The 24,181-nt window shown below is 46.0% G+C and overlaps 1 protein-coding gene across 4 annotated transcripts in view; it reads left to right on the top strand.

Annotated features, from left to right (window-relative positions):
* Tacr1 (tachykinin receptor 1) overlaps positions 1-22,030 on the top strand; it is a 158,102-nt gene extending 136,072 nt beyond the window's left edge. For all 4 annotated transcript variants that reach the window (XM_006505863.3, XM_006505864.4, XM_006505865.3 and 1 more), the window contains exons 4-6: positions 14,813-14,963; positions 16,786-16,982; positions 18,853-22,030. In XM_006505863.3, the coding sequence (XP_006505926.1) occupies positions 14,813-14,963; positions 16,786-16,982; positions 18,853-19,144 (640 nt within the window). In that variant the 3' untranslated portion in view covers positions 19,145-22,030. The remainder of the gene's footprint in view (positions 1-14,812; positions 14,964-16,785; positions 16,983-18,852) is intronic.
* The last annotated feature ends 2,151 nt before the right edge of the window (positions 22,031-24,181 follow it).

The following is a 24,181-nucleotide window of genomic DNA, read 5'->3' on the forward strand; positions in this document are numbered from 1 at the left end:
TTGATGTGACTTCTGCAGAACTGGTAGGTATGTAATTCAACCACACTCTTCACCGCCAATGGACTTGGAAATTACCTTGTCATACTCCCCCTTAGACTTATGAGAATCTTTGGGATTTGTGACCTAAGTAAGCGCAGGGCAGAGGGAGGCAGACTGAAGAGACAGAGTGATCTCTTCACCCAGGACAGAAAGATCCAAATCATAATACTGAGCATTCCCCACACAGTGCAGTTATCAGGAAAGGAATGAATGAAACCAGGCACACGTATGGCCTGGAATCCACTTTAAATGCTATTCACAGTCTAATGGACAGCCTTTATCCCTATGCATATCCCCACTGCCAGAGCCATGGGTTCAGCTCTGCACTGCAATTATAATGGCAGAAATGGCATGAATCATGTGCCTCAAGCAAGTTAAGATGGAGCACAAGAAAGCCAACCAAGACTGCCTGGAAGAAAAATGTCTTCACAGAGAAAAGAAACAACAGAAATATGCGATACATAATCAAAATTAGATTATAAAAAATTAATTTTCAGTTTTAATCCATTCTTACTATGAAATGGGTACTGTGCAAGGCACTGTACAAGAAAACCCCCATTTTAAAAGGACTTTATTTGTAACTATTCTGTATGCATGTGTGTGGGTTTGTGCATTTGGGGGCTGTGTCTGTGAAGATCAGAAGAAAACATCTGATCTCCTGGAACTGGAGTTGTAGGCAGTTATGCACTGCCATGAGGGTGCTGGGAACTGAACTCGGGCCCTTGGCAAGAGCAGCTCACCTCTCATCCGCTGAGCCATTTCTCCAGTCCCTGGATAGCCCCACCCGCTTCCCACAAGCTCCCATTCAGAGAATTGTAACATCACCTCTACACTGCATATACATAAGATGAGACTTGGTGCGACAAGAAAATCACTCAGGTCATAAAACATGAAAAGCTATGCAAAAAATCCAGTGCTCTAATCTCAAGAAACCTAAGCAGAATCCGCAGAGACACTGCTGCTGGCATTAGGTTCATAATGACTGGGGACTGCACTCAGGCTTTGAAGGAAAGCTCTGCCTGACCCTTCTCTTCAAACGGGTCAGAGATCTTACTCTCCCTGCTGCTGCAACCTGAGGGGAGAAGGATTTATTCTGGGAAGGTCTGGCAACGAAGGGGTGGCTAATCACAGTGCATGCTTAGGCAAAGTCCCTCACATTGCAGAAACTGCATAACAACGGGGCATCTTCGAGGAGAAATTAAAGATGAGGTGATCATTAGCATGATAGCGCTCCTCTAAAGCACAGGCTAGTCTCTTACTTCGAATGGTTCCTCTGAATTCTCACTACACCTGAAACCTTAGAGAGGCGGGCTTGGCTCTGTTTTCAGTCACTAAAGCTGCAGCATCTCAGGTTTGAGTGACAGGAAAGCTTCGGAGAGCATTTGGTGCATGGATGTAGAAAGGAGGAACACACACCTGACTGTTGACAGCACGGCTGTCCCTCAGAACAGTTTTCCAAGCATCCATCGCCAAGGGGTGTGTGTGTGTGTGTGTGTGTGTGTGTGTGTGTGTGTGATCCACATAAGTCACTAAATATTTGAGGTTATACAGTGTCTGTTCAAACACATAGCTCTCTGACAGAGGAATAGAAGCATCTGCTTGGGTAGAGCTGTAAAACAACCGGTGATGGGCTCTCCAGGGATGCGCTGTAGAAGAATACCAGCTGCCACTGAGCGCAGACACATCCATTGTACGGCAACCTGTTTGCGACTGTGCTGGGCCCAGGAGTGTGGGTGTTGGTGGGGCAACCAAGCTCTAACTAAGGAAAAAGAGCTCTCTCGGGGTCACATATAAAATTAGGAGGGACAGAACAGCAAAGGTGTGTCCAAGTACAAATCTCGGCTTGGAGGGGAAGCTGGCTGTGTGGAGTGCTGCTTCTTGCCTGTCTGGTTTCATGTGTCAGTCTTCTGGGGGGCAGGGGATCTTCATCTGTTTGGCAGCACTGTGGCTTGAACCCAGGGCCTCTGACATGCTAATCAAAGGCCCTACTCTTGACCCACATCCCACCTTTGTTTTTCATATTTACTTTGAGACAGGGTCTCACTAAGCAGCCCAGAATGGCCTTGAATGTACCCTATGTGTAGCCCAGGCAGTTTGGGGGCTTATAAACTTGCCTACTGAGTGAATGGAGTTGTAAGCCTACGCTGTCATACATGCAGGGCTCATTCCTTGACTCAAAGTATTGTCTCTTAAATCATAGATGCCTGGCCCTACAGCCTGCCAGCATGAAGGAAGGGTGGCTAGGAGAACAAGAGGCAAGTGAAGCCACACTTAGGGCTACCATCTGTCCTAGTTTGCTGGAACTAAGGGGTTTCCTGATGGAAGGCTAAAAGTTTTGAAACCAGGAAAAAAAAAAAATCACAGGTAGACCTAGAAAAATCTAAAGACCAAAAGACTAATCAATCTCTATCTATACTACAGAGCTAGATGCCTTTGAATCTGTTATCTCTAAGTGCTGTATTCCATGCAGGAAATGTAATCTTCCTGCACACATACAGCCTCAAACCATCCTGCATGTGACAGATGAAAGCTTCAGTGGTCAGCCTTCCCATTGGCTCACAGTTTGAGGGTGCAGTCCACTGTGGTGGGAAAGACGCAGCAGCAGGAATTCGAAGTGTCTGCCAGGATGCAGAGAGAGATGAAGCTGCTGCCCTGTGCACTGTCTCCTGGGTTAGGTCTGAGGATAGGACTAGAGAGAGAGCTCAGTGGTTAGGAGTGCTTGCTGCTCTTGAGGAGGACCTGAGTTCAGTTCCCAGAACCCACGTCAAATGGCTCACAACTGCCTGAAACTCCAGCTCCAATAGCCATGTCTGTCCTCCACGGGTACCTGCACTCGTGCGTGCATAGCCACACTCAGATCCACACATATACACAATTAAAAATAAAAGAAACCTTTAGAGTATGCAGTCTAAGGCCCATGTGATGACACTGCCTATATTTAGATGGAGTCTTTCCACCTCAATTAACCCACTCTGGACATGGCCTTACAGGCGTGCCCAGAGGCTTATAGGTGATGCTAGATCTTGTAAATGTTGACCACCAATATTAGCCATTATTGTAGCCTATAGCCTACAGCCTGAACCTACCTTCTCAGGAGGAGAGAGAGACAGAGACACAGAGAGAGAGAGACACAGAGAGAGAGACAGACAGAAACAGAGAGAGACAGAGATGAACCTACCTTCTCAGGAGGAGACAGAGACACAGAGAGAGATACAGAGAGAGAGAGGCAGACAGAAGCAGAAAGAGACAGAGACAGAGGAGAGAGATGGGGTTGGGAGGAATCCTGTTCTTAAGCATTGTCTCCCAGGAGCCAAGATGAATGAAAAACATTATTCTTACTTCAAAAGACAAATCCACATCGCACTGTGTTTTATGTTAGATCATTCCTCCGTGGCTGTTTTTCAAACCTTCCCTATGTCCCTAGGCTGAAGATGTGACATCTCAGCACAATGTCTCTCGAGTGACATGAGCTTCAGGTCCCGGTCTGCCTGGAGAACCAGCCCCATGCTGCAGAGTCTCGCTGCATGGACACAGAGTCTGAGCTGTCTCCCCCCACAGGCCTGGGTCCACCCAGCCGCTCCAGCTGGATGCCTGGGTCTAAAACTCAGACTTAATGGGCTTCTCGCTGAAGGCTGGAGTTTCAAGGAATGAAAATGACAGGGATGCACAGTGTCAAAGTGTTCCTTTGCAACAAGTTAGGACAGCACCAGTCAACATTCGTGTGGGAGGCTTCTCATCCTGCAAAATAAGCCTGGTGTGCCTCAGGCACTCTGCGGGAAAAAGCCTGGGTGCAGATGCAGATGCAGTGGGCATGGAAATCTGCTAATACCACCCCTTTGTGTGCTTATGTAATAAGCTGTAGAAATAAAAACAAAAGGTAACTTGTGTGGAAGTTCTCATAGGCATCCGTGTGTGTGTGTGTGTGTGTGTGTGTGTAGGCCAGAGTACATCCTTAAGGAATTGATATTCCTCAGGCACCACCCACTTTTGAGGCAGGATCTTTCACTGACCTGAAGCTCACTAAGCAAAGTTAGGTTGGCTGGCGAGCAAATCCTAGTGTCCCACCTGTGTGTCTGTCTTCCCAGCGCTGGGATTGCAAGTGCACACCTACATGAATACCATTTTTACATAAGTTCTGGGGATCAAGCTCAGGTATTCTATACAAATTAAACCATCTCCCTGCCCGGCACCGAGTGATTATTAGTAAAGTTTAGGGCGTACTGAGCATGCCACGTGACTCTAAGACCTGATTTTTAGTTTCCAGAGAGCAGGACAGAGGTCTTAGTATTTATTCCAGGCATTGAGATCAAATGATAACTTTCAGCAGTTTTCTCCTTCCATCACGGACATCAGCATTGTTCAGTGGGAAGTTTTACCTACTGAGCCATCTCACTAGCCCCAAATCATGCCCTTGAAAGCACAACTGAGGTAGCTGTACCCCCAGGGACTACACACAATGACAAACAAGCCACTGGGATCAAACTCTGGAACCAGTCCCTCGGCCGGAGAGAAAGAACATCTCAGAGTAAATACTCTTAGGAGAGATGTTCCTGCAGCCAGCCAGTCACTTCCCCTGGGGGCACATCTGTGTGTAACAAATGGCTGCTCTCTCTTGAACTGCAATAAGGGTCTCTAGTGAATCTGTCTCTAAGGAAGGATTTGGATGTCTGCCTTAAACCAGAAGCCGTCAGGACCCAAGCTGTTTGCTTCACATGGACAAAGGCTATGCTCACTCAGCCTCGTTCAGAGTGGATAAGGAGCTTAAACTCCTTATTACAGGACATATAAACTCCACATTAAGGGTTCCCTGTGAGGCCAAGGAAGGTTGGACCTCTATTTATTTCCTTCCCATTCCTGATTTTCTGGTTCAAATGACAAATTGAAGAGAAACGTCTGTTTACCCACCCACTGCCGCCCACCACACCGACGGAAACTGGATTATCCCAGGGCTGCCTCACACCATCAATTCAGAAGACTGTGGGTGCCACCTGTTTGGGTGAGTGAGCCATGAGGGGTTTTAAGTGAATAATATGGGATTTGACACAATCAGGAGACTAGGCCTGGGGACATCAGTTGGTAAAGTGCTGGCCTTACAAACACAGGGGCCTGAGTGTGATACCATAGAACTCATGTTTAAAAAAAAAAGACAGACAGACAGACAGACATGTTGGTGAACCCATAGGGTCCCAGAGGTGGTCAGGTTTCAAATACCTTGGACCTGGAGGTATATACCAGTTGTAAGCTGCCTGACATTGGTGTTGAGACCCAAACTCTGGTCCTCTGCAAGAGCATCAGTTACTCCTAACCACTGAGCAAGCTCTCCGGGTCTTAACCTGAGGCTTCCATATACATAACTAACCTCTTTGAACTCTCTATCTCTCCATGTAACACACACACACAAACACACATACACACAAACACACACACAAGCTTTCTACCTCTGCCATGTAGATCGGCTAAGCTTTTCTTCTTTCAATAAAAGCTCCTCTTTTTTTTTTTTTTTTCAAGACAAGGAAGTGGTACAAAAAGTGGTCCAGAAAATGAATAGATTCTCTCTGGACAACTTGAGAAGGTAGAGGGCAAAAATTCTGTCAACACTACATATTAAGAATGTTTGTCTTCTCACGTACAGCTCCCAGCAGACTTCAAATTGATTAATGCCATCCTCTGGGTTAATTCTGTGAAGCAGATCAGCTGCATTGCTCAATTCTTTCATGGAAACCGCAGCCTATGTGGCTCTCGGCATAATAGTCTATTTTGCTGAGGAATAGAAAGTAGGGTGTTTATCTTTCCCACATATTTCAGACAACTGACAGCCTTTCTGGGTTCAGGATTCAAGACAGGCCAGAGCTATGGACATAGAGAAGGAGCTCACACAACCTGGAATCCAGTTGGCCGCTTTCCAAGTTACCCATCTTGGTGAAATTCTATTTAGAATCTGATTTTTTTCAAACCATGCTTTTGGAATGAATTATCTGCCGTTATTATTGAGTATAGCAGACAGTATTTACATTGAACTCTTTACCTGTTCTTGGAAGCCCGTGGTTTCTGTGACCAGAGCAGCTTGGTTCCCCTCACTGCATCTGAGGAGAAAGAGAATGGGATGAGAACGGAATCCTTCTGTTCTCTTTTCCCATCCCAGTTCTAAATGACTAGACTAAGGCAACTATCTTCCCTACCCCTTAATTTTTCAATATAAAACAGAGCGAGCAGTAGCCATCTCTCACCTGCAGCCCCGGGGTAATAAGATAAAGTTGAGTCCACTTTCCACACCTCTGTAATGAATCCACTGCACATAAAGACTGGAAAACCTTCCTTTTGTTTTGGTTCGGTTTGGAGTGACTATGTTTTAAGACAGGGTCTTCTGCAGCCCAAGCTGAAATCACAATACAGCTAAGGATGCCATTGGACCCCGCATCCTTCCAATTGCACTGCTCAGGTGCTGGAATGGCAGACATGTTCTCCCATGTCAGGCATGGAATGTGTGAGCTTTCTGCATGCCTCACACCAGTGTTCACAGCAGACCAAAGATCTTCAGGAGAAAAGACCCCTGGCCATGGGTTAGCCTTTGTTTTGCTGCAGTTTCTCTTGTAGAGAGAACACTTTCTCCAGGCACAGCGGACTCGGCACAGGAGCCAGGATTCCCGGCACTTGGTCTAGACCTGGGGACACAAACAGTCATTAGTCACAGGTTATTATAAGCAGGACTGTTTCAATTGTTTTAAGTGTTTCCTCTTGCCCCTGGGAATACCAGGAGTGTCAAACAGCAGCAACACCCACATTTATAGCTAAGCCCATTTATGTGAGGCAATATTAATTGTTGTCCACTAGCACTGTTTGAAGCAGTTTCTAAGCGATTCCCTGCTTCAAATAGCCATGTTTTGGCTGGGAAGATGCTCCAGTCAGCATGTGGTATTCACTGATTGCAAGCACATAAAATCTGTTTACTTTATTGCTCAGCTGCGTACAAACACAAGGAATGGAGTTTGATTCCCAGAAAAAAGCCAGGTGTGCTGGGTAATCACTGGCCAGACTCTGATCTAATCATCAGGAAGCCCCAGGTCCCTGTGAGATCCTGGTTCAAAAACCAGGGCGGAACAGGCTACTGAGATAACTCAGTGGGTAGAGGCACTTGCCACCGAGCTTGACACCCTGGGTTCAATCCCTGGGACCCACTTCATAGAGGGGGGATGCAGCCAACTCCAGCAAGTCGTCCTTTGAACTGTATGCATACTTGAAATCAATAAATAAATGTAATTTTTAGTTAAAAATAGTGTGGGAGTAAGAGATGGTTCAGCAGTTAAGAACACTGGCTGTTCTTACAAAGGACCTGAGTTCCCTTCCCAGCACCCACATGGTGGCTCACAATCATCTGTGACTCCAGTTCCAGAAGATCTGATGTCCTCTTTTGGCCTCCACAGGTAGCAAGTACACAGGGGTACACATATGCACATGCGTACAACGCTCATACACATAAAACAAACAAAAGATCTTTAAAATAGCATAATGAGGTATACCATTTCTGAAGGATTTGAGGCCTCTATCTGGCTGCTACATGCAAATGTACATGCATAAGCATACACACACATACACAGAGAGAGAGACAAAGACAGAGACAGAGTCAGAGACACACAGAGAGAGTCAGAGACAAAGAGACAGAGAGAGGGGGGGGAGAGAGAGAGAGAGAGCTCATTTTTCATGTCTGTCAGTGTGCAGAGCACAAGCTTCACTCCTGCCACTGAGAAACCAGCCCTTTGCAGCTCAGCACTCAGGTTAGGCTGCACCCACTGAGGCACAAGCCCATGTCAGATCTGTCCCCTGGTCATTCACCCAGTAAAAACATGCTACAGAGACTCAGCCAACCCAACCTTAGACAGAGCGTCCCAGCAGAGTTCAGACCCTTGTAGGGTACCTAAGGGTGGGTAAGGTACAAAAGCAAGCCCTGCAGAGCAGTTTTCTGAGGTTCAAATCACTCATGAGCAAACACACCTCTGAATAAAAACAACAAAAACCAAAAAAACAAAAACAAAAAACCAGCCTTGTCCTCTACAGGGCCTCATTAGATATTCCAGGAACTGCTGCACAGGGCATAAGTTGGAAAGCTGCACCACGCATGTGGGACTATGGAGAGAGTGTGGGGGCTATGTATATTGTACTGTGGATGAAGTACATAAAATCTGTTATTTTATTGCCCAAGTACTGAAGTGCCAGCCACCTAAAGGAACCACTGATTGGTCCAGCACCACTTAGTGGTATCTATCAACCTCAGATTCCCAAGTCAGCTGCCTCTAGCCAGGAAACCACTCCTCCACTCCCACAGTATATGGAGCTATTGGGTAGTGCGTATTTTGCCAGAGATGTGGAGAATAAAATCAGTGTATGGCAGCATAAGGCAGGTCGGATTCTCTCCAGATACCACCATTCCTTACAGTGCAGGGAGTCGGTGCCCACAGGAAATTCCTTGCCAGGACTTCTTCAAGTCCTTCTTCCAACAACTGCACTTGACTTTTCTCTCCCATCTTTCCCCACTGCGACTTCCATTTCTGACGGTTTTATCCCCTCATCAATTCCACAGCCTTTTTGCCTCACCCCAAATTAGACTTCTGTCTTCCTATACTTACCCCAAACCGCAGCAGGCTCCTCAGCCTAACCAAAAGCTTTCTTGTTTGTCCTCTCAGACGCATGAATCCTGTAGGGTCTGTTTGACACATCCACCTCGTCAAACCCGAGTGAGGACAGTTAACCACCTGCCTGCCCAGGAGTACGTGTGCGTCTGCACAGACGTGCACTCCCAGCTTCCCAACCATACACCTACCCCCTGCTGCCTCTGAGGACAGAGGAAGGAGGCCTATAGATGGGGGAGCTTGGCTGCTCTCTGCTGGAGCCTATGTGACCACATTTCTCTTTACAGCATTTTCCACTCCAAAGGCAGACAGTGGCAGCATGACGAGAGACAGGGGTCTTTGTTTCTTCTGCCTCTTCAACCAAATGCATGCTATCTTCTCTGGGCACTTGACCTCCGCTTAACTACTGCCCTCCAGCCTCCCTCTCATGGTTAAAACTATTAAGAATGGAATCTCCAGACACCATCTCCTCTTCCTGCACTCCCCATGACTCATCCCACCTGGTTTAATCACTGCCCTCCTAGTTCAGTGTCCCAAAGCCAGACAGAAGGTTCACAGCCTCATCCTCCATCTTCTCTAAGGTAGACACCATCTTCCCTGGAGCCTCTTACTCTGTGGCTTGTACCTCTAAAGTTGGCCTCTTCCCTCCTCGAGGCCATTTGTATCACTTCACCATCTCATGGGCCTCTAATCTAATAGCAGCCCAGACTTCTCCTCTTGCTCTAAATCCAGACATCTACCTGTCCTCCCTCAAGGTCAACTCCCCCATAAGCCTGCTCCTCCTCCCAGAGGGACAAGCTGGAAGTACATGTTTGGGAATGTACACATTAGCTTCTCTGTAGGCAGAGAGTTAACAGTCCATCAGTGGCATAGCCCCTTCATGCCTAAACCCTCCCTCAGTGCCTTCATACTCACAGTTTTCTCTCCCTAGGGTCCCCTTGCTGTCCTGGGTCTGCCTGCCTCCTACTTCTGTCTATATACCCAGGAGCTCCTCTTCCAGGACACTCCCCTGACCAATGGTATAGAGAACTATGCATGCATCTCTCCCTCCATACACTTAGTAACAAATCACTATATAGCTAAGGTTGTTGCTAAATGTTTGTCTATTAAGCTATTTTACATTGTATCTATACCGACAAAGGGCTTCTCACACCCGCTGCCAATGTTTCCGCTGCAGCTGGTTCCCAATGTGCTGGCACATGAATCTGAAGCTCACATTCTGCAAGGTGAGGCCTGTGAGGCTGCACCTCTGTAAAGCTCCCGAGGGTAGCTGGTGTGGCTCAGCTTTGGAGATAGCGAGCATCATGTGATGGGGTAGACAGGGGATGCCGGATGATGCCTGCATGCAATGGATACTACAGAGGCAGCTAATAGGCTGGATGGAATTAGGATCACATCCGTGTTCTTTAGCAGCTAAAAATATCTATCTACTGCCTTCCAGGCACAGAAAACCAATGCATCAACCCTCATAGAGCTATCTCCTTAGACTGAAGATGGAGAACAGAGGTCCATGCCTACTTGGCCTCCTTCATTCCCTGTTCCAGGGCACCTAGAGTCCCCCATCATGTGCATTATGAAGACACCAACATGCTATCTAATTAACGTATCAACATTGATTTCACATGTTGAAGACTGTTTCAGAAACTGACACTGTTGATGCTTTAAACATAAGTGACTCATGCTAGTGAGATATGAGGAAACCTGGATTTGTGTGCATTACGGTATTAAGGTGTGGGAAGCCTTGGGACTTGGGGACTACATGGTCCATATTTGACAATCTCACTCCATATAAAGTATGTCAAGCCTCCTCAACTGCTTAAAGAAGTAAACTAGATGGAACAAAACCAGGAACATATACACACCGCCTTTCTGAAGTTCCCATACACACATCTCCAAGACAATTAAAACCAAAACACTTCGCTACCTATGCCTAAACCTCCACAATTAGGCAAGCTGTTCCTTCTGTCACTGCCTGTTGTCCCCATGACTGCTTCTTTCTCCGGCTCACTTGTAGAGCATTGCTGGCTCTAGATCTCTTTTCCCAAAGCAGATGTCACTTCTGAGAGCTCATAAAGCATTGCCTGAGAGGAACTTAAGAAATATCAAAATGGAAAGCCAAAACATGTGTGAAGGCACATAAAACAGTATGACTTCGGTTTATTGACCAGCTTTCTAAAAGAATGATCTTGGAGTATACACGCACACGCACACGTACACACACACACACACAAACACACATACATATATACACATATGCACATGCACACACACTGGCTAACTCCACTTAACTGCATAATACAGTACAATGTCTTCAAATACATGTTTTCTAATGATGGGATTTCATTCATTTTTAATTACACCCATTCAGAAGTTTTGTGGCCCAGACACTATTTGGACAGTTTTTGTGTAATAGGCGTCTATCTGAGTAAGGTTTATGGATTTGTTTAAACTTTGGCATCATCCAAGGATTAACTCTATCTTGGGGGGCGGGGAGTCTGTTGGGGAATGCACGGAGGAATGAAACAGAAGACTAGAGATTTGTAAATCTGGAAAACTCTGGTCAGGAGGGCCACACTAAAATACTCTAGACAGTTATTATGAGAAACATATTTTAAGAACTGTCGTTTTAACCATCGTAAAGTGTACAGTTCAGGGCTGAGTGATGACTCAGTGGGTAAGAACACAGTGCTCTTGCAGAGGACCTAAGCTCAGGTCCCTGCACCCAAGGAATCTGACGCCCCCTTCTGGCCTATGTGGGCACTGCACTCATGTACACAGATGTACATGCAGGCAGGCACATTTGAAACACATAATTTAAAATAAAAATAAAAAATTTTAAAGTGTACAGTTTAGTGATGTTAGAACATTCACAAAGGTGTAACACCCTCATCAGTCCAACTTTTTTAGAGAATTTTCTTCATTCCAAGCAGAACATCTGTGCCCACTGAGTATAAATTCCTATTCTGTCTCCCAAGTACCTGACAGCCTTTTCTGCCTTCTGTGTGTATGGCACATGTGTCACATGAAGTGAAATCCTTCAGAGTACCCTCTTACGATTATGTGCCCTCTTAGTCACTTAGTGCAGTGCTTGCAGACGTCAGCTGTATATCAGGAGGTCACTCTTCTCTCAGGCTGAATAGAAACTTATTGTACAGAGAGTCTACAATCTGTTTATCTGTTCAGCTGTTGGCGTCTATTGTGCCATTTCTGTATTATGCACAAACACTGTTGCATAAGTATCTGTGCTCAGGGTTTCTGTTTCAGAGGTGTTCCTACAAATAGGACTGCTAACTGACCATTTTTATATTATCTTTAATTATCCGTATTAGTTAAAGAAACAGCAATGGTTAACCTGACTGTAACACTATGTGTTTGTGTGTGTGTGTGTGTGTGTCTGTGTGTGTGTGTGTCTGTGAACATGTTCATGTACCTATGTGCACATACACACACATGTTTGAACACTCATATGGAAGCCAGAGGTGGACATCTGGTGTCTTCTTCAGTCACTCTCCACAGGGTCTCTTACTAACCCTGGAGGTCACCCATCTAGCTAAACTGTGTGGTGTGCTCCAGGGATCTTTCTATCTCTGTGCTCCACAGTGTCTGGATTACAGATGGGCACACTCACATCTGGGCTTTTTTATTTGTTCTGCAGTTTTAAACTCAGGTCCTGATTCTTGGGAGGAAAGACCTGAACTATCTCTTCAGACCCTGTAACACCTTTCTTCACCAAAAATAAGTCCATATTGTTTGTTATTTTCAAAGAAATAACAAAATTACCTATTTATTTATTGAAAAAAATCCATAGTGGCACATGGATCTGAGGAAACCCAGGGAAGGAAGAGAGCCACAAGGTCATAGACCAGGCTGGGCTGCACAGTGAGACCCTGTATCAGCGAGGGAAAAGAGAGGATGAGAAAAAGCTGCAACGTTGTCTTTATTATCTCTAGGTTTTAGCTACTCTGTAAGCACAGGTCCCTCTGATCAACAAGATCCCAGAAACCAGAGGATAAGTTATAGAAAAAGAATGAATTTAACACATACTTTAATGAAGTCATTCAATTACAAACCCATCGGTTCCCCATAGGGACTCATCAGTCTTACAGATTCAAAGCTTAAAATAGAAGCTCCCCATCTTTGCTATCTATTATGATAAATTAGGTAATTTTCAAGATTATACTCTCCTACTCCCACACCCCGGCTGATTGAATAAACACCTTAAGCCACTGGGCATTCAAAGCTCCAGTAGGGACTCTTCTGTGCATTGGAAGCTGAGAACCGCTGGTCCAGGGCAATGCTTTTCAATTTCTGAACCAGGAGCAGAAGCAGCATCTCCTGGGTATTTGCCCTAAGTGCAAGGATTTGGCATAAGGGAAACAGTGGGTGAAGTTCTGTGCAATCATGAGAACCTGCATTTAGATTCCCAGGACCCATGCAAAAAGCCCAGCGAGATGGTTCACACCTGTAATCTCAGAATTGGGAGGCAGACACGGGACGATCCCTGGAGCTTGCTGGCCACCAGTCTAACCAATCAGTAGGCTCCATGTTGAATAAGAGACCCTGCCTCAAAAATTAAGATAGAGAGCCATAGGATAAGATAATCAATGCCAATCTATGGCCTGAAGATACTCAAACATACATACACATATTCACCTACACATGCATCACACGTGTATGCACCACACATACAAATACATAAAATAAATAAATGCTGGGTTTTTTATGTCAAGCCCTCTGAAGTCACACAATTCCTCGAGGGGATTCTAGGACCAACTGTGAGGAGCGTGTGGAGCCAAATGGGGCATCAATTAGACAACAGTAGATCCAACATAAGGTCTCATGCATCCCTTGACAGACAATCCCAAAGAGCACCACAAGGCTGTAAGTAACCTGTCAAGGCCTAAACTGAGTGTTGGGTCATTGGGTAATTATCAGTCAATCAACAGGGGACAGAGCTGTTCTTTCAGGAAGGGGCCATGGGAGTGTCCTCTGGTCCTGTCCATTCCTGACATCTCTAAATGCTTTGTTTGCAACTATGGTCAGCACAGAAACCCAAAGGAAGAACTAAAAACAAATCAGGCACACCACACATAGTCACCACTATGGAGGCTATAGGATGAGGTGACTACTACCCTGGGGACCCTGATAGCCCAAGTTGCTGGGATCTGCCTGCCTACATAGAGATGTGCTACGGCTCTGCCTCACAGCTCAGGACTCCTCAAGTATATTCGAAGTTCCAATTTTTCATATTCATAGAAGGCTGGAGATGTGGCAGTACTGTGGAGATTTATAAAGAAATGATTGCGTTCCAGGACAGCCAGGGCTATACAGAGAAACCCTGTCTCGAAAAACCAAAAACAAACAAACAAACAAATGATTGAAAGCAAGTGGGGTGCTGGTAAAGCAGAAAGGGGGTGCCTACATGGGCTTCCTACTGAAAAGTGAGAGTCAGCTTTGGCTATAAGAAAGTGGGAGAAAAACAGGTCTGTGGGTGGCTTTTCCCCAGTGGTAAAAACTTGGCTCTGGGCCAGGAAGGTGTGATGTGCACTTACAGCCCCAGTCCCTGCACTCTGGAGGCAGAGGCAGAAAGACCAGGATCCCAGGCCATCCTCCAACCTCAGCTATTGCTGTAGTTTGGATGTGGAATGTCCCCCACAGGCTCACATGTTTATACAGTTGGTCCCCAGATGGTGGTGCTATCTTTGGAAGGTTGTGTATCCTTAAAAGATGGAGCCTTACCGGGGAAGGGAGATGCTAGGAGCTAGCCAGTTTTACAGCCCAGGCCCAGTTCTTTCCTCTGCTTCTTGACTCCAGAAAACAGTGTGAGCAGCTGCCTCTCCTGCTACCATGCTTACCATACTGCCCTGATGGACTGTATCCCTTCAAAATGTAAGCCAAAATAAATGCTTCCTTCACTAAGCTGCTTCCTGTGACAGGAATATTTGCTCACAAAAACAAGAAACGTTATGAACACAGGGAAAGTCCACATGAAGAATGTAAATTAAATCCGCTTGTTTTCTCCTGCCCATCACCCATTCATTGTGAATGGTGGGTGGTATTCCTCCCTGTATGATGACCAAGGCTGATAAAGTGTCCACAGACTGTAATTGCTGCTGTTGCTAAGACTGACTCCTCTGTCTACCTCACAGGTACCACATCTGTGTGACTGTGCTGATCTACTTCCTGCCTCTGCTGGTGATTGGCTATGCATACACTGTGGTAGGGATTACACTGTGGGCCAGTGAGATCCCCGGTGACTCCTCTGACCGTTACCATGAGCAAGTCTCTGCCAAGCGCAAGGTGAGCAAAAGCCAAACGGGCATAGCTTGCCCTGGCACTGACAGTGTGGGAGGCTTGAGGCCCCAAAGGCAGAAGCCATAAAGCATCTCTGGACCTCAGAAACAGAAAAGGAAAGCAGGGTCTTCCTTCATGTCCACATGTACATGTACACACTCATATACAGTCAAACACATGTACAAACTCTCATATATACACATAATTATATACATACAAAAGTAATCATACACAGTCATCCATATACACACACACATCATATTCATATACATATATACCAATACTTATATATGTTTACACATCCATATATAGACACCCATACACACACACAAACATTCATACACACGTATATATACACACAAAAACCCACTCATACACACACATATACTCATACACATATGCACACATATACAGATACACACACAAATACTCATCCATATGTACACACACAGAGACTCACATACACACACATAAACACCCATACACGTGTTACACATACCCATATAAATGCTCATACACATATACTCACAAACATTATACACATATATGCCCATACATTTTAAGTACACTCATACACATAAATACACACACACACACACATACACACACAGATATATATATAGATATAGGTATATATATCTATATGTAGACATATATATATATATATCACGTGTGTACATACTCATATACAAACATGTATACTCAAATACACACACTTATACACATACATACTTATACACAGATACAAATATATATATACACACACTCATGTGTATTCACATAATCCTTCATATTCAGACACTCATATACACACTAACATACATATATACATACACACATATGCCCATACATATTCATATACATAACACATGTGATAATATACAGATACAAATATACACAAATTCATACACATGTATAATATTCATACACACATATGCATATGCCTACATATATATATATATATACATACATACATACACACACATACATACATATGAGTTTTACACATATACACATGCATACACAAAGTACCTTGGACTGGGAATTTATAAACAAGAGAAATTGGCCTTCGTGGCTCTATAAGCCAGGTTTCCAAAACCAAGGCAGAGTCCATGTTTGGCACTTCCTACTCATGGCTCACACAGTAGAAAGGCAAGGGAGTGCCAGGCTCTCTCTTTAATCCTGTCTATAAAGCTTTGCTTTCAGTGTCTGACTGCTTCCCAAAGGCCTGTGACCTAATACTGTCACTTACCACATGTCACTGGCTGCTGGGATTCAGCATATGATGAGGTCTGACATGAACATTCAGGCTCCTGGGTCTCACAGACTTTTCTCCAACCCCCTTTAGACACAGGATATGCCCTTACAGAAACTCTCCAATGGTCCCCCTTCTCCTTCCTCTGCTTCAGTCTCCAGAGACACCTTTCTCCAGCTCCCTTCCTCCCCTGGCCCAGCCCTCTGCTGCCTTCCCTGTGCCTTCCCTCCTGAGAACTCATAAATGTCTCACTCTCTCCCCTGGCTTCTCTACACATTGCCCAGCATGTCATATAACAGCATACTACAGTCCTCTGAAGGGTTCCTGCTCCACCCTCGGCTCTAAGTTTATATGAATTGGTCCAGGAACCTTTAATTCCTAACAAGTCCTTGGGCATAGCAATGATGGCAGTCGTGGGCCACACTCTGAGAACTGTAACCAGGACCCTTAAGCCTGGGTGTTAAAGGTCTTTCAGCCTCCTTAGAAGACAGTGTTATAAACACCTCCATTCCCACACACACTGTACAGTGACACACAGAGTTGACAGGCCTGCCTACTGTGCCCTCTCCCCAGGTGGTCAAAATGATGATCGTGGTTGTGTGTACCTTCGCCATCTGCTGGCTGCCCTTCCACATCTTCTTCCTCCTGCCCTACATCAACCCAGATCTCTACCTTAAGAAGTTCATCCAGCAGGTCTACCTGGCCAGCATGTGGCTGGCCATGAGTTCTACCATGTACAACCCCATCATCTACTGCTGCCTCAATGACAGGTGAGTAGACCGTGCTCCCACACCCAAGCCACACCCAGCATGAAGAGGGAGTGGCGGGTCTGCAGCAAACTAACCACACACTCCAAGCCATGCTCATCGGGGCTCTGCAACAGCGTAAGCCCAGATTGGGATGGTTTTCTTTTCCAAAACAAACAAACAAACAAACAAACCAGGTATTTTTAATTTCATGGGTGACATGATTTTTTTTTTCTTATGTAAGTGCAAATCTGTATGTGTGAATGGGTATCTGTGCTTGCAGGTGGAGGTCAGAGAAGGATGTCAGACGTCCTGCTCTATTATCCCCCACTTTATTTCCTAGAGACAGGTCTTTCACTGAACCTAGACCTATGCTGGCAGCCAGTAAGTCACGGTGATCTCTCTGTCTCCACATCCCACCACACTCGCGCACATCTGGGAATACAAGTACTGCACAAACACACCTGGCTTTTTACCTGGGTTCTGAGATTTGAATCGGGCCCTCACATTTGTGAAGCAAGCCCTCGAGCCTGTTGAGCCATCTTCCCAATGTTTCGTCTTCTGCTTTTTAAAACGTAGAGACTACATTAGTGGGGCTGGGGGCATGTTGGGACTCTTGCACGTAGACAAACCTGCACACTACATGTTCTCCTCGCCCTACTGTCTCATCGGGGTCACTCATCTTGCATTTCCAGTAACACAGAGTAAGCGAAGGAGCCAGGATTTCCAGTTAGACAGCACCAGGCAGGGACACCAGGCTACAGTGTAATTGTCACCCAAACAAGCATCCAACCCATACCAAGGAAAAGATGCAGAGAAGAGGGAGAGATAGGAAGAGACACTTAAGCATTGTGCGTACATGAATGACTCCCGCTTGAACTTGCTCCCACCGTCTATCATCTCATAGATCCATCTGCTAAGAGCTTGATGCCATGGCTCAAGTTATTTTGGTTAAATGTCCTAGCACCTTTGTAAGTGAAGATTATTCTCCATGTTTAACCAGTAAGGAAACTGAGGCCCCCTAAGAAAACATCACTGGCAGTCAAGGCTTGAGTCTTGATATTTGTACTGTGGGCCTGGTATGATAGTTACCTTTCTATTGCTGAAATAAGATGCCATGGCCAAAGCAACTTATAAGAGAAGGGATTTAGCTGGACGTGGTGGCACATGCCTTTAATCCCAACACTCGGGAGGCAGAGGCAGGTGGATTTCTGAGTTTGAGGTCAGCCTGGTCTTTTGTCTCAAAAAACCAAGAGAGAGAGAGAGAGAGATTTATACAGACCTATGTTTCCAGAGGAATAGAGTTCACCATGACAGGGAACTGTGGCAGCAGGGAGTAGACAAGTAGATATGGTGGCAGGGACAGCTAAAAACTCACATCTCCATGGCAAACCGGAAGCAGAAAATAAGTCCGAATGATGGAGGCATTTGAAGTCTCCAAAACAGTGGCATACTTTCTCCAGCAAGGCCGCATCTTCCAAGTCTAACCCAAACAGCACCACCAACAGGGGGCCAAATATCCAAATGCCCAAGACAATGGGGGATATTTCTTATTCAAAGCACAACACTTGGCAACCAGCTCAGTAAATACACACAAATGCCTACAGTGTGGGGCTGGTTTTCGTTGATGTTCAGTTAACCCAATGTCTTTTGTTTACATGCCTGAGGAAACAACTGAATTCTGGGATGCCCCTCAAAAAAGGCTTTTATTGCACCTTGACAGCTACCCATGAGGGGAGCTTGTCTTTAGCATATACAAATGTGAATTAATTTGAACTTGTAATGACACAGAATCAGGCCTGCGTAGATCCCACGTTGAGGAACTGACACAATGGGAAGGAACACCTTCTTAGAAGGCAATCCCAGGACTCACCTCTCCATCCTTTCTCTCCAGGTTCCGTCTGGGCTTCAAGCATGCCTTTCGCTGCTGCCCTTTCATCAGTGCTGGTGATTATGAGGGGCTGGAAATGAAATCCACCCGATACCTCCAGACCCAGAGCAGCGTGTACAAGGTCAGCCGCCTGGAGACCACCATCTCCACTGTGGTGGGAGCCCATGAAGATGAGCCAGAGGAAGGTCCCAAGGCCACACCTTCATCCTTGGATCTCACCTCCAATGGCTCCTCTCGAAGCAACTCGAAGACCATGACAGAAAGCTCCAGCTTCTACTCTAACATGCTGGCCTAAGCAGCAGACACATTTCCAGGGCACAGCCACTAGCCCATCTTGTATCATTTATTCATGGAAGTCTTTGATTTGGAATTTGTTGGAAATACCCTAACACTGGAGCTTTTGGGGAAAGGTCACAATGGTTTAAGGAAAACATTCCATGCTGTATTCAATCTGGATCCCATCCTGTCTTTGCCAACCATACTCCACACTGGTGACCCAAGGCAGATTGGTGAACTTCTAAAAAATGAGAAGGCTATCCTCGGTTTCCCCTGAAGTTTATCCCATGATTCCTGAAACGACTTCATCTGCATGCAAGGTGCTTATCTGGGGAGGGATTCTGCAAGGCAGCAGACCTATTTGCCTGGAACATCTGTCTTTCTTCAGCGAAGTCATTCTCAGCCACATGTGCAGACTAGCTCACACCACTCCAGCCTTCCACAGGACAGTGTGAGCAAAAGAAGACGCCACCTAAATCCTAAGGAAAGCTCTATCCCCACCTAAGCACACATGAATGGAGGACACTTAGCATTGTGACATCTTGATGTCTCAGTTCATTTAAACATCATGGGATTGACAATATTGGATTCTTCTGCATTGTGTCCCCAGTACAACCAACTCTGACTGAATATGTCTACACAAGCCAGCTGATGTTCGAACCAAGAGTCAGGAGATCCACGCCAGGCTTAACCTATCTGAGACTCTTTTCCTTCTTTGTAAAGCAGCAGAGCTGAACCAAATACTCTAAGTGTTTCTTTGAGTGTCTGTGTTTCCTGGTTTAATGATGTATATACTTCATTCTCTCTCTCTCTCTCTCTCTCTCTCTCTCTCTCTCTCTCTCTCTCTCTCTCTCTCTCTTTCTCTCTCTTTTGTACACACACACACACACACGCTCACACACTCACACACACTCACACACACACATTCTCTCTCTCTCTCTCTCTCTCTCTCTCTCTCTCACACACACACACACACACACACACACACACACACACACACACACACACACACACAAAATATAAAGAAAAGCAATGACAGCATCAAAAATACCAGGGCTGTCAGTCCCTAGAGATGGGTGTGTGTAAATATTCTCCCATTGATCCAAAAGCCCTTCTCCACAAATTCCTTCTCCAGGAAAGTTTTCCTCTTTGACAGAGCAGAGGACTTCTCAGGAAATCTCGGATATCTCCAGCAGGCTACAACCCAGTTCTGAGAACAGCATTGAGAGGGACAAGTGTGTGGACTTCCTGCTCTGACCAATCGAGTCTTTGTCTTCATGTTTTGCTACACATGGTGTAGAGGAGGGAGGCTGCCCTCTGCAGCTACATTCCTGGAAAGAGGAGCCTTGCCTCTTCTCTTCAGACTCTGAACCTTTCCCTCCTGCTCCACTTTGCCAACCTCTGTCTATAAGAGTTTGAAGGATCCACCAATCCAAAAGGACACTTAGTCTGCCAAGAGCCAAGAACTGAAAGTGTCACATCCTGAAACGGCTTCAGGATCCCCAGCAAGGGAGCATGCTCTTTCTTTCTGTCTCTCAGATGTGGCTGGAAGCCAAAGCTTCATGTGACATCCATGAATATCCTCATGGTTCGGGTAACTGGATGCACAAAAGCTCTATCCAGCATGTGGAGGAGAACAAGACCACTCATCAGCAGGATTTATAACTTCTACCAGCCTTGTTGGGTCTAACCCTTTGAGGGCATCAGCATACCTGGAGAAGGCAAGCGTTATATAGAAATAATATAAGCTAGGGGCAGGGGAAGAAATGAGAAGCATACTCTGCAGAGAATTATGGGAAATTTTAATGAACTAAGCAAAGGCCACTGAATGACAACCTATGAGTTGAAAATAGTGTAAGAACAACAAAAGCCAATGCCCAAGTTGTATATTACACTTCCAAGAAGGAATCTTGCTATATAGGGATGGAAAAAAATGTGGCTATGAAAAGTACCTAAGAAGAAAACACCCAGCATGGAAAGGCATCTCATCTACAGAAGAGATGGTTAAGGTAAAGTTGGCAAGGATTTATGGAGTGCCTGCTGTGGACTTTGCCCAAACTGAGGACACACAGCTCCTTCCACCCTGAGGAGATTCTTGTCCCTGCTATTCCTGATGATGCCAGCCTGCTTCACCAGGCATGGAGGCATTGAGAAGCAGATTCCTCCTAAGATTTTAAAAACTAACTTTCAACTTGGGGACTCCAGCCAAGGGGTGGGGCTTTCAGAGAGCTTCTAAAATGGCAGGTCTCTGAGGTAACTATGAAGGGAGCCACCAGTCAGCCCTGGGAACCTATAACTGATATGAGAAATTTCACTCCATGTGTAGTATGAGCGAAGATGAGGTGGACCGGGCTTCATGGATATGCCGAAGCATCCCTCAGAGAGGACCAGCAAGCTTCCCATTGCCCCTGCTCCAAAGACCATTTAACTTGTAAAAATGTCGTCAATTCCTGTTTGTGAGAACACTGTGATTTGTGCTCTGTGCATGGGTCTCTTATTGAAATGTGTCACCCTGTGTTTATCTCCTGTGTTTTCTTGATGTACCCTCCAGTATCGACAGGCTGGGAGCCATCCTGGAGCCATCCTTCCTGCATTCCCTCCAACCTGTGGGATCCCAGTGCCATCGCTCTTGTTGGGCCAGGCCTCCTCCTGCCACTGTTCTTGCTTAGAGAGGAGCTCTGAAGTCTGCCCCATATTCAATGAAACTGGAGGCTGTGGAAGGACCTTGGTGGGAGGAACATCCTGAGCCCTTCAGCAGATTGCTGAGACAAAGGGCTGAGTGGAATTCTGGGAAAGGAGAGGACACAGGCCTGGAGAAAAGAATGGCCGTAGAAAGGGGTCATTCCTGAAGCATCTGTATTTGGGGCCTGGGATCCTGGAAATAAAGTATGCTTTGGCTATCTCATGCTTCTGTCTCCTTATAGGGAACGGGAACCCTGCTGGGTGTGGGATGGGACAGTGATGGGAACTCTCGAAAATTTCACAGCCAAAAGGATGAAATGCAACATCTACTCAGTGTTGGGATGACATGGATATGGGCTGGCAAGATCCAGGATGTGTTTCCAGACTGGAAAACAAGACCTTGGGATGGGATTGTGTGGAAGCACCAACAATGAATACAGAGATGTCAGTTCAAGCTGTCCATGGGGAAGATGACAAGGCAGCTAGCCGTACACGAGATGTCCTGGAGGCAGGGTCAAGGCAGATCGTGTGGGAAGAGAAGATAATCAAGCTAGTGGCACAGTGGGAGACAAGGGAGAATGTTAGACCACCACGTGGATGGAGATAGGGTATGGAGGTTTGAATGAGAAACATCTGCTATGGCCTTGGGAATTTAAGCATTTGGTCTCTGTGATGGTTTGTATGTTTAGCCCAGGGAGTGGTGCTATTAGGAGGTATAGCCTTGTTGGAATAGGCGTGTCACTGTGGACATGGGTTTTAATACCCTAGTCCTAACTGCCTGGAAGTCAGAATTCTGCTAGTAGCCTTCAGATAAAGATGTAGAACTCTCAGCTCCTACACCATGCCTGCCTGGATGTTGCCATGTTCCCAAATTGGTGATAATGAACTGAATCTCTGAACCTGTAAGTCAGCCCCAGTTAAATGTTGTCCTTGTAAAGAGTTGCCAGTTATGGTGTCTCTTCACAGCAGTAAAACCCTAAGACAGTCCCCAACTAGGTGTGCTATTTGGGGAGGTTGTAGAACCTTTGAGAGGTGGGGCCCTGCTAGAGTATGTACATCACTGGGGGGTGGGACATCGTTGATTCTAACCCTCTGGAACTATTAGTCCATATAATAGTCCCAAATGAACTTTTTGTTCTACCTTGCTTATGGTGTTTTATCACAACAATAGAGAAGTAACTAACGAGAAGGGGGAGAGAAACCCAGGTCATGCAGAGACTACTCAAGAGAAGTTCATATTTGCTTTAGCAGAAATGGTCAAGCTGGCGCTGAACATGTTCAGTGCCTGCCTAGGGGAAGAAGGGGTCCATACATGAATGACAGGCCCAAAATGCTACACCTGAGCTGGTAGGAGGGGCTGTCAGCCGATGGCACTCCTCACCCATATTTTTCTCCAGGTAGACCTGTGCTAATAAGCTGCACAACTGCACAGAGACCTCTGCATTTGCAAACATGGCAGGAAACGCCTGCAGACTGGAAGCGTCAGTGGTAATCACTGTGAGCACTGGCAACCTGCTCCCCACTGCTGGGCCACCTCCCACAGGCAGCGTCACCACGGGAGCCATGAGATGCTGCAAACACACTTGCAGTGGCAAAGAGAGGGCAAGAGGAAAACAGAGACGGCTGCCCAATAAGTTATCTGAAATGAGCAACGAAGATGCTCCTTTGTAAACTAAGGCCTCTTAGAAACAGGTCCCTGGACAAGCTTCAAGGGATCCACAAGTCCCTTTCAAGATCTTCACCTCTCACATTCTCTCTGCAGGACAGGGGAGGGCATACATACGACTTTCCTCTAAAACAATCATTAACCCTGTGCTGTCTAACAAAAGGAGAGGCAGTGGATTGTTTCTAAGAGAGGGGTGAGAAGCCTGAGGTCTTCCAAACACAGCAAGTGGTAGATGAGCCCCAGAAGAAGCAGCCTGGCTGCCAGGAAACAGTTTTTGGAAGAAAATCATCCTTTCTCTCAGGCACCCCAGTGATTTAAAGCTTTAGACAAGACCACTGGATTCATGGCAGAGGGGTGTGCTCACTCTTCTCCATAGAAAGACATGGCCCTTGACCAAGCAATAGCAATGCCTTGGTTATAGGTCAGCAGATAAGACAAGGCATAGGAAACAAATATTGAGACACAAAGATGTTCCCATTTTTTCCAGCAATGTGTGGCAGGCATCTTAGAAATATTCATTCCAGTAGCCATAGCAGGGCTTGGTAATATGTTCCCCGGGGCTCCTTCAATCCTTTGGAACAAGAGTGATCAGACCTCCTCAGTGCTGAATGCCAGAGTGATAGTTCATTCAGGGCCTTGAGCGCGGATGGATGAGATGGGGACACGAGGAGAATGTCCCTCTCCATCTTCCAGGGTAAATGGAGCATC

Source organism: Mus musculus, chromosome 6 (assembly GCF_000001635.26).
Source record: "Mus musculus strain C57BL/6J chromosome 6, GRCm38.p6 C57BL/6J".
NCBI classification, from domain to species: domain Eukaryota; kingdom Metazoa; phylum Chordata; class Mammalia; order Rodentia; family Muridae; genus Mus; species Mus musculus.